The sequence below is a fragment of the Myotis davidii genome, unplaced genomic scaffold (genome assembly GCF_000327345.1).
Source record: "Myotis davidii unplaced genomic scaffold, ASM32734v1 scaffold826, whole genome shotgun sequence".
Lineage (NCBI taxonomy): Eukaryota > Metazoa > Chordata > Mammalia > Chiroptera > Vespertilionidae > Myotis > Myotis davidii.
In genome coordinates, this window is record NW_006297142.1 from 1,122,148 (window position 1) to 1,132,333 (window position 10,186).

Genomic DNA, 10,186 nt, shown 5'->3' on the forward strand with positions numbered 1-10,186 from the left:
GCACAGCGGCGGTCCAACAAGTGGCGGTCAAAGAGGGGGTACAATGGGAGGTTTCGGATGGCGGGAAGGAGGCTGTAAGGTGGTGGGGCTTCCCCCACTCTAAGTCCTTGGGCCGGACGGAGAGAAGACGGAGGTGGGCGACTCTACCTATCCACGCTTGGCAAGAACGATGACCTGTTACCCTAACTTTCGCCAGGACCCAAAGACGAGAGCCCACAACCACCCCTCCTCACTAGCCACCGCTTACGGTTGGCTGTGGTGACGTGGCAGAGGCGGCAGCGGAAAGCCCCACGCGGCAGCGACTCGACATCCGAACCCACCGCCGCCATCGCGACTACCCGGTACCGACCGACTGCAACCACTTCCGCCACCAGCGGAGCTCGCGCTTCCAAATCGCAATGCGCTGGAAAGCAACTTCCGCCAGCCCTATCGGAAGTGACGTAAGGCGGCAAACCGTGTAGGCGCACACCTCCGGAAACCAGATCCCTTCGACTCAGGGTTCCGTTTCCCGCGGGTGTTAAGGCTTTGGAAAAGCCGCCCCATCCACGATCCTTATCTGCATGCCGTAAGCCGATTGGTGTACTCTGAGCTGTTCCGGTGCTGATTGGCCCAAAGAATCGTGAATATTCATAACGACAGACACAAAGGCGGGCGCGGGTGACAGCCGCTGTTTCCCAGGGGGCGGTGGGCAGGCTGTGCTCTGCTGCGAGGGGCAGTAGAGACCCGCGCGGCTGTATCCTCCGCCCTGGGTTTTCCTGGAGAACAAACGCGGAGGGTGAGCAGCTCCACGAAACCGACCGCTGTCCCTGGACTCCCAACCTCAGGACTGTTGTTTCTCTCTGCCCTCGTTCCGCCCCCAAAACGGTGTTCTGCGCCTGCTTCCCAGCCCTGATTGGGGAGCTCTGCCCACCCCGTCACCTTCCGGACTCCGAAGGGCCACAGCCAGATGGATGAGCAAGGCTTTGCTTCCGCAAAGGTGGGCTGCACTCATGTGGGGCCCGAGCCACAGCCACCTCAAGGCATGGACCGAACCTTCTCTGGTGGCAGCTGAGTAAAAGGCATCGGAGGAGGAGGCGCCGCTTCCCCTCCCGCCCCCCCCACACACACACTAGTCTAGTGAGTGGTCAGTGCATCCTAACCTACAAGTGGAAGCTTAGGACAGGAGCGGGAGGGAGCTGGGGAGGCCCCAGGCCCAGGGAGCAGGAGCTAGAGCACTGTCGATGGGCGAAGCCGCCCTTGCTGTGGTTGTCAGCTCGTAGCTGTGGCCTCTGGAAAGAGCCTCAAGGTCTGCAACCTTGAGCAAGTGACAACTGCTGAGTCTGTGCCCATCTCTAAGGAAGTGTGCAAGGAGCACAGGACAGACGTCTGATCTCTCCCCTGAGGTGCGGAGACCATGAGAAAGAAGACACCTACCAAGGGCTCCTGGTGGCTAACTTGATTCAAATTTGTTTTTGCTCACCTGAGGTTATTTTTTCCATTGTTTTTCCGAGAGAGTGGGAGGGACGGAGGGAGACATCTGCCTTCCCCACGTGCCCCCACCGGGCATGCCCTTGACCGGGAATCAAACCCATGGCCCTGGTGCTCTAGCCTCTGAGCGCATGGGTCAGGGCTGGACTCAACTTTTATTTTTTTTTAACCTGGGACCCTTCAGTGCACAGGTTGATGCTCTATCCACTGAGCCAAACCAGCTAGGGCTCAAATTTAATATTTCTTTTCTTTTTTTATTCCAGAGAGGGAGAGGGGAGAGATAGAAACATCAATGAGAATCATTTATCAACTGCCTCCTGTACTCTCCACACTGGGGATTGAACCCGCAACCCGGATATGTGCCTTGACTGGGAATCCAACGGGGACCTACTGGTTCATAGGTTGATGCTCAACCACTGGGCCCCAGCAGCCCGTTTGGCTCAGTGGATAGAGCGTCAGCGTGCGGACTGAAGGATCCCAGGTTCGATTCTGGTCAAGGGCACAGGAGGCAGCCGATCAATGATTCTCTCTCATCATTGATGTTTCTATCTCTCCCTTCCTCTCTGAAATCAATAAAGATATATTTTTTAAAAAGTAAAAAAATAAAAATAAAAAAACAGAGCCTAGGAGGAGCCTCTCCCACGACCTGCACTTCGGGCAGAAGCCTGCACAGAACCACACGGTCCTGCCACCTGAACCAGCCCTTGGAAAGCAGCTCCTCACCAATGACGGCGCCTTGGACCGTTCCCACTGAAAGGACGTGGAGTCCTCGTTTGCATGAGGCTGCCCAGAGCACAGAGCTACCTAGCTGGAGTGGCCTGGCCCCAGGGTCACCTCACAGCCGAGTTTAGAGATTGGCACCACCCATCAGTTGATAGGTGCTTCGTCTACTGGGCCTAGCGACCTCGGTCTCAACCCTAAAGGGCAGGAGCACTAGAGTGGGCCCTGACATGAAGGCAGCTGCTGAGGCCGCCTTGGGGACCCAGGAAGCAGCACTATGCAAATAGAGCAGAGCGAGGTGGTAAGATCTTGCAGTACCGCCCCGGAGTTGGCTACCTGTCTCGCTCTGGCCTCCAACAACTCCCAGAATTCCATAGAAAAAGGAAAAGGAGAGTTAAGAATTAGGAAATAAAGAAGCATCTTCGCACACACATACCCGTCCTGTGGAGGAGTCCCATCCAGAGAACCAGCTCATCCCAACTGCTCTGAATAAACCTGGGTCACCACCGGGAACTGGGGAGCAGTTTGAGGGCCACCTGCCCCGGCTGCACCTCACAGAGCTGCTCCCGGGCAAGCCCCATCTGCACCTCCTTGTCCTTTATTTTCCAACTGAAGACACACCCCCACACACTCATGGCAGAGAACAGCTGAGCCAGGAGGAGCTGAAGAAAACAGCTTTTTATTTGTTACTGTAAGAACCAATTACAGAATCGACATTTAAAAAATGGACAAAAGATCTTTATTTCTGAGAATTGGCGTACAAAAGGCAGAGGGGACAAGGGGAGGGGAGGAAAGAGAGCATGGGCTGGGTTTGATGCCAGCTTAGGAGCCTCAAACTGTTTAGCAAAGTCCGGACACCGGACAGGAAGAGAAACCCCCAATTAGGAAAAAGAAAATAAAGAATAACATGGCAGTGCACGCCCCCCGCCCCCAACCAGGTGTCTGTTTACTCGTCCCCTCCCCTGTCCCCTTTCACAAAGGGAGGCAAAATTTTTAAAAAATTAAAAAACCCTCCCCCTAAAACTGTCCAAGACAGCTGTGGGTCCCATCCCCCAGAAGAGGCCAGGTTCCCACCATGGGTCAATTCCTGCAGTCCGCCTCCATCCCCAGGCAAGAGGAGCAAGGGAAGGAGACAAGCCTTGAAGTGGTAACACCAGAGGGCGCCCAATCCCTCCAAGGACACACACTTGCTCCCTCCTTCCCTCCCTCCCTCCCTATGACACTCAGGAAAAGGGAACTTGGGTGAACTGGGCACCCACCCTCTAACTTCCAGCCCCCCTTCCCTTCCCCAGAAGTTCAGTCCTCCAGGACAATGGGCTCATTGGTGCTGGCAGGATGTGAGGGTGCAGGCAGAGAGACGGGGGGCCTCACTGCCATCAGCGGTGGCTTCACCTTCAGGGGCAAGTTGGGCCTGCGGGCAGCTCGCCGCATCTCCAGGTGAGTCAGAGCTTTCCGAAGGGCCCTGGCCAGGAAGAGGAGAGGGGAATCCAGAAGCCTACGACCCCAGCGCTGCAACCCCACACTCCACACTGCAATTCCTCCAGCCATTCCTGCCTGGCACCCCGAGCCTGCACCCACGCTCCCTGTTGCTGGCCAGGCTCAGACACTCCTATTTCCCATGCCACCAACCTGGGTTGCCAACATCTCAGCCCCCTCCCATGGTGGGCTCCCTACCTGGTATCTTTTGTGGCCACAAACACCACAGGATTGGGGGCATCCGCTGGATTTAGTTTCTGACGCTTGGCTGCTGGCTGGGAGCTTGAGCGAATCCCTGAAGCCAGGGGCCTTCCATTGGCAGAGAAGGGAACCCCTGCCATCTGGAAAAGGGTGGGCAGCACAGTGAGGGGGCTCTCTCAGCCCCGTCATAAACCAAAGCCCGCCCCCTCAGCGTGGCCCACGCCAGCCTGTCACTCACAGCCTCATAGGCCCGTTTCACCATGATGCCCCCCAGGCCCCGGCTCTGGGTCAGCTGGTTTCTGTTGATGGGTGTCTTGGTACCCCGAGGTGTTTTTGGTTTCAGAGGTGCCTGGGCCACTTCAAGGTAAAAAAAAAAAAAGAAAACAAATAACATTCACACTTCCTTTTCTCTATGCAGTTTCCCTGGGCATCCCTAAGCATAGTGGTGGGGGAGGGTCTGACAAGCAATTACCAGTACAGTTGACCCTTAAATAATGTGGGGTTAGGGGCACTGATCCCCCACACAGTAAAAAAAATCCCCAGATAGCTTTTCCTTAAAATATATTTTTATTGATTTCAGAGAGGAATGGAGAGGGAGAAAGAGATAGAAACTTCAATGAGAGAGACTCATTGATCGCCTGCCTCCTGCACACTCCCCACTGGGGTTCGAGCCTGCAACCTAGGCATGTGCCCCTGACCGAAATTGAACCCGGGACCCTTCAGTGCACCGGCTAGGGCACCCATATAGCTTTTGACTCCCCAAAAACTTAACCAGTATTTCAAAAGTCACACAGGAGTATGATCTTGTCAAATCAGTATGGTCATATGGATAGCTCATGAGAAAATATTATTAACCTACAAGAGTACAGTTTGTTAAGACTAAATCTCTAAGGCCTGAATGGGAGAGGAGGTTTCGACAGTAAAAGGACTGAGAGCCTAACACCAGCCTAACTGGTTCCCCACCCTGTACCCACCCTGTACCCAGGCTGGCTCCCCATCACATACCCAGATCTTTGACGATAGTTGCTAGGGGCAGCCGCACCAGAGGGTGAATCTTCAGTGGAGTCTTGGCGGCCTTGGGGAGTCGAATGGAGCCTGGAGAAAAAGGTGCAACAAACCCCTGTGCCTACTATCCCCACTGTCACTGAACACCCAGAGACACACTGGCCTCTGGCCAGGCAACCCTCACCGCCACCAGCTCAGCACTCCCGCTTACACTCTGCCTTGATGGCATTGGCATTGATAGGGGCATAGGGCCGCCGAGCAGCCCTCCTCGGCTGTAACAGGTCCCTGCACATGCGTCTGGCAAGACGGGTCAGCTTCGTGGTCTGGAGCAGGAACGTCTGCCTGTTCTTAGCCAGCAGCTTGGCCCGGTTGGCGCTGGTCGTATAGGGGGAGAGACTTTGGGCTTCGGGTCTGGACAAATGACCCCTTGAGTGTGGCTCCTGAAAGGACATAGGAAAAAAGAAAAACACAGATGGACACTGAGGCTCCCTTTCTGCCATTCTCCGAAGAGAGCTATTTAGTCCTGACTGATGATCTCTACCACCGTCCTGACCTCCTGACTCCTACACCACCTTGCTCCTCCCTCCCCAACACATCAAGCCATCGCCATATATGGAGCTGAGTATTCTGGCCTTCACCTGAGTTCACACCAATATGCTACTGTTCTGCCCTTCCTGCCCCCATCAGTCCTTACTGTTGTGCCCCGAGCAGCCCCCTCAAGCTGGGTGGGCGTCTTCAGTCCCCCGTACTTCTTCCAGTAGATCCAGCAGGAAGCACAGAGGCGGCACTGCATGTTGGGCGGGCCCCAGGCGTACCACTGAGCAGACTGTGTGGCTGAAAGAGCGAGAGGAGGTGGAGGTCGGCGGGGGGGGGGCCGCCACTTGAGCCCCTCAGGTTCTTGCGTCAGAGCAGACCTCTCCCCACCCCCGCATCCCTGGCCCTCCCTGGCACTCACTGTGGCAGCTCTCGCAAGTCAGGCCCTTCTGGAATCCTGCCCCGTTCATGCCAGGTTTTGAGCCCACAGAGATGATCTGGTTAGGGTTTGGTTTGGTGCTAATAGGGGCAGGAGTGGGGAGAAAAGAAAAGAATTCAAGGAAAACAATCCGTTTCCACCTTGTCCCTATAAACGTGCCCTGCCTCCTGCCCAGCCCTAATCGCCGAGGACGGCACAGCTTGGGGAAAGGAGAGGAAGCCGCGGCCCGCCATCACTCACTAGGTGGGGATGTAGACCTGCTTCAGTTTGCTGTCTGCTTCCGCTGCTTTCAATCTCTTCTGCAGGAGGAAGGACAGAGAAGGGTCAGAGCGCATCTCAGCAGGAGGCCTCTGGCGCAGCCCCCTGGCCCTGGCCGTACCTGCTGGATGTAGCGGTCTGTGGTTTTCCACATGTAATAAAACTGGACTATGCTGGCCAGTGACTTCCAGGGCAGCTAAGGAGGGAGAGGGAACAAGGGTGAGCTCGCAGCTGGGCCCAGGTCCTGGTCCCTCACCGGCCGTCTCTTCCGCCTCCCTGAGCCCCACCCACTTACAAAGTCCTGGCGAATATCATTGAAATCCTTCCCGTACTTCTCCAGGGCCTCCTCAAACAGCATGGCCTCGGAGGCGGACCACTCCTCCATCTCGTCCCGGCACAGCACTGGGCCCCCCTGGGGCACCAGCGTCGACATGGCCTTGGCCAGGTCATAGCCGTTCCTCTGCAGCGTGTCCATCGCATGGAACTGTGGGCAGGTAAGAAACAATGCTGATGACGCGAGCCCCTCAGCAAGCTCTCCTGCTGCCCTTTAACCACTCCCATTCGCTCAGAGCCGCCCCCTCCTGCCCCAGGCCCCGCAGTCCCAAAGCCCAGCCTGCCCGCCACCCACCAGCGCCTGCTCACCAGGGTGATATCGCGAGAGGCAGCGGCTGCACTCATGTGTAGGCTCGGCTGCCGGATGGAGCTGCTACAATCTAGGGCTCTGGCGAAGGTCCCCACCGCTCTGCGAGGGAAACCGAGGCGTCAGGAGGGAAAGAAAGCGCAAGCGGGCTGGGGAACTGAGCCAGACGAGGAAAAAGGACCACACCCAGGCCAAAGCGAGGATGCCCACCCCTGAGAAGGGGGCGCAGAACTGCGTTCACACCTCCCCGTCCTTCTTCCCCGTCCACCCACCCTCACCGGGCCACCACGAGGAACTGGTCGATCTGCCGGTCTGTGAGAGGGTTGTCTGGGTCCCAGACCTTCATCTCCATCTTCTGCTGGTTCCTGTTATCAGACTCCCCTGAGCAAAGGGCAACGGCATCATCAGGGAGCGAGAAGGGAGGTGGCGGACAGATCCCAGCAGGAGATGAAAGCTAAGGTGCCGTGGGGTCCATCAGGCACCCGGACTCTCACTTATCTGCCCACTGTGCCCACTGTCCCTTCTAGCTCCGGAGGCTGCATTCTGTCAGGGTGACGGCACCGAGCGTGCAGATGGGCACTGCACAAGCGCAAGGCACACGACGCAGAGACTCTCATGTCAGCTAAGCCAGCAGCCACAGTCTGTCCTGCTGCTTACCCTCGGCCAGGCGATCTGGGATCTCAGCTTGGAATTTGCAACCAACTCGGATCTCCCCCTGGTCGGCGAGCAGCGTCTTCTGCACGGGGTCAAACACCAGGGAGTAGAAGAAGCAGTCCTGGGGGGTTGGAGGGGGAGGTGAGCAGGGCAGCAGTCCTCAGGGCAGGGCCAATGCCCGCAGAGTCCCCGAAACACACGCAGCCTGGCAGCCTCCTCACAGGCCTCCTTTCCTCTTGCCTCTTGGGGAAATGCCCCCCCTTCTCCCCACACCTTTCTCACCTCCTTTTCCAGATACTGGCTCAAGATATCTGTCTCGTTCAAGAGGGTCACGCTGCATTTTCCACTACAGGAGGTCAGAAGAGGCTGGGTGAGCACCTCACCCCAAAGCGTCCCGCACACCACCCTCCTCTCCGTCTCCCAAAGAGCGTGCTGGCCAGGAGCCTGACCGTCCCGTACCGGATGTGGGTGGCTGGCAAGGACTCAAACTGCCGAGAAAGAAAAAGTTCCCGGTGCTTCAGTTGATGTCGCTGCTGCTCCGACACCCCTGGCTGCTTTGACTCCTCTTCAAACTCCCCTGGGAGATGAAGGAGGAAGAAACCAAGTCAGAACTAATCCAGCAAGCAGCCACCGTGAACAGCCTCGCCCGGGGAAAACAATTCGTCTCGGGGGGTTTCCTCACACCCCCCAGACCAGCTCTCCCCACCTCTCCATCGCTAATGCTCTTGGGAAAGGGCTGCTGAGGACAAACCATGCCACAGAAACACATCCCACCCAGTGCCGTGCTCAGACACCAACCAGAAAGCACGCATCACATCGGCCCCACCAGGCCGGCAAGAATGTCACCTGTCTCCTTGCTACCCCAGCCTGAGGCCAGAAACTGAGGACGGTGAAAAAGCATCACCTCAGGTTACGTCGCACACTTCCTCTTTTCAGATTTCAGGAGCCTCTGCCTTTAAACATCACACGCAATCCTAACCGCCCCTCACTTTCTACTTGGCTAAGTCTGTCTGTGGGGCTTTCAAGGGCAGTATCCCAACCAGTGCCAACACCTTCCTCCCCAAGGAGCTGCAACTTGCCCCGAAACCTTGGTGGAAAGGGTTAACCTGGCGGGGTGCCAACAGAGTGGGAGGGGGCAGAAGAGCCACAGGCCCAGATGCAGTGGTGCATTGTTCCCAACCACAGGGAGAAGGTGGGGGGTGCAACAGGCTCCACCCCTCGCCTGTGAGCTCCGGAAACCCTGTGCTAAGGGAAAGGGGACCACACCCCCCCACACCCCTTCTGATTGGACAAGGCCAAGGTCAGCCCCTGCCAGATGGAGCTGGAAACCCCAGAAGGCCAGAGACCTTGTTAGGCCCAGCTCCTCTGTAACCCCTTCATGCCCAAACCAGCCTGAAATAAGGAAAATCATTTGGGAAGGAGGAACAAGTAGGGGAAAGAAAGCCAAAGCAGGAAAGAAAAATGAAATAAAGAAAATTGAAAGAAATTTTTTTTGAAAGAAGACGAGAGCATAAAGAGAAGGAATACAGAGGAAAAGGAAAAGGTGTAAAACGGAGTGAAGGGGAAAACAGGAGACGAGAAAGAGGAAAAAAGTGCAGGAAAACTCCCTTTGCTCCCTATCCTGTCCCTTCACCTGTCTCGCCACCCCCTGATCAGGAACCAGCCTGCTCCCCTACCACTCAGGCTTCTAAGTACCATCTCCTCCTCTCCACCTTGACCTTGGTCACCAGCCATTGTCCCAACAGAGCCAAATGCCCCGAAGAGTCCTGCCCCTCCAGAGCTCCTCCTCACCCCCATGTACATCCCACCATCTCAAAACAACAAATAAGTAAGTACACAGACCATCCCTCTAACACACTCCATTCACACACACACTCCCACACGGGCCACGGTCTGGCTCTCCTTACCCGGCTCCCAACCCCAACGTGTAAAGACAGGCCTCCCTCCACAGACCAGGCCCTTCCCACCCCCAAACTCACACCCTGCCTTGGGCATGCTACCAGGGGAGACACCTGCGAGGACATGCCCAGGCCTCAGACGGTGGGGAACGGGGGGCGGGGAGACACTCACGGGCATTGCTGTCCGCCAGGCTGTTGAGGCTGCTGGAGATGTCCCTCCGCCGGAAGAGGCACACCACCTTGGCCTCCACGTTCCCATTTGCAGTCTAAGCGGGGGAAGGGCGGGGGGAGCCGGTCGGTGAAAAGCGGAGAGGCACGACTAACAACAGTCAGTTTCTCAGGGATGCACCAAACCCCAGAAATTACAAATAAGGGCGCACGTCTAAGGACAGACTTCCCAGCCCCTTTCCTCCGCCCCCGGGAGAGAGTCAAGTACTTTTCCCACGGAGCTCAACAGCCCTTCCTGACGCACGAATGAATGAATGAATATGAATGGGTCCTGGGGACCGGGCCGCTCGCTCTCTCTCTCCCACTGAAGTTAGAGACCTCGGCAGGCAGAGACCTCCGGGGGGAGGGGGGGAGGGGGCACCGCTCCACTCACCTTGTTGAGCTCCTCAATCCGTCTCACCAGGTAGGGATTGCTGGAGGAGTTCTCAAAATAGACGTAAAAAAGAGGTAAGGGTCCTGGCGGACAGGACCCTGGAAAGTGGAAGTGGGGAGACTAAGAGAAAATGAGGGGCGCCCCCCACCCCGACCACCTAGCTCCAGAATCCGACCTTTCGAAAGTGAGCCCTAAGTTAGCAAGAAGCAGGGGGCTGGCCTAGAGTCCCAACTCAGCGATGGGGCTGCACCCCCGTCTCCAGCGCAGGGCCCCCAAGTGGCACAGCGATCGCC

The 10,186-nt window shown here is 56.9% G+C and overlaps 2 protein-coding genes across 2 annotated transcripts in view; both read right to left on the reverse strand.

Moving 5' to 3' along the window:
* The window catches only part of TUT1 (terminal uridylyl transferase 1, U6 snRNA-specific), a 12,413-nt gene extending 12,051 nt beyond the window's left edge, over positions 1–362 (reverse strand). The window contains exon 1 of the mRNA XM_006772751.2: positions 248–362. Within this exon, the coding sequence (XP_006772814.1) occupies positions 248–329 (82 nt within the window). The 5' untranslated portion in view covers positions 330–362. The remainder of the gene's footprint in view (positions 1–247) is intronic.
* A 2,488-nt stretch (positions 363–2,850) lies between these two features.
* Positions 2,851–10,186, reverse strand: part of LOC102764480 (echinoderm microtubule-associated protein-like 3) — a 17,206-nt gene continuing 9,870 nt past the window's right edge. The window contains exons 20-36 of the mRNA XM_006772752.2: positions 9,894–9,991; positions 9,465–9,558; positions 7,854–7,971; positions 7,677–7,740; positions 7,398–7,515; positions 7,019–7,121; positions 6,743–6,842; positions 6,396–6,584; positions 6,222–6,296; positions 6,083–6,141; positions 5,825–5,922; positions 5,564–5,703; positions 5,081–5,309; positions 4,870–4,959; positions 4,103–4,221; positions 3,862–4,004; positions 2,851–3,649 (exon numbers count right to left, since the gene is read on the reverse strand). Of these exons, the coding sequence (XP_006772815.2) occupies positions 3,484–3,649; positions 3,862–4,004; positions 4,103–4,221; positions 4,870–4,959; positions 5,081–5,309; positions 5,564–5,703; positions 5,825–5,922; positions 6,083–6,141; positions 6,222–6,296; positions 6,396–6,584; positions 6,743–6,842; positions 7,019–7,121; positions 7,398–7,515; positions 7,677–7,740; positions 7,854–7,971; positions 9,465–9,558; positions 9,894–9,991 (2,003 nt within the window). The 3' untranslated portion in view covers positions 2,851–3,483. The remainder of the gene's footprint in view (positions 3,650–3,861; positions 4,005–4,102; positions 4,222–4,869; positions 4,960–5,080; positions 5,310–5,563; positions 5,704–5,824; positions 5,923–6,082; positions 6,142–6,221; positions 6,297–6,395; positions 6,585–6,742; positions 6,843–7,018; positions 7,122–7,397; positions 7,516–7,676; positions 7,741–7,853; positions 7,972–9,464; positions 9,559–9,893; positions 9,992–10,186) is intronic.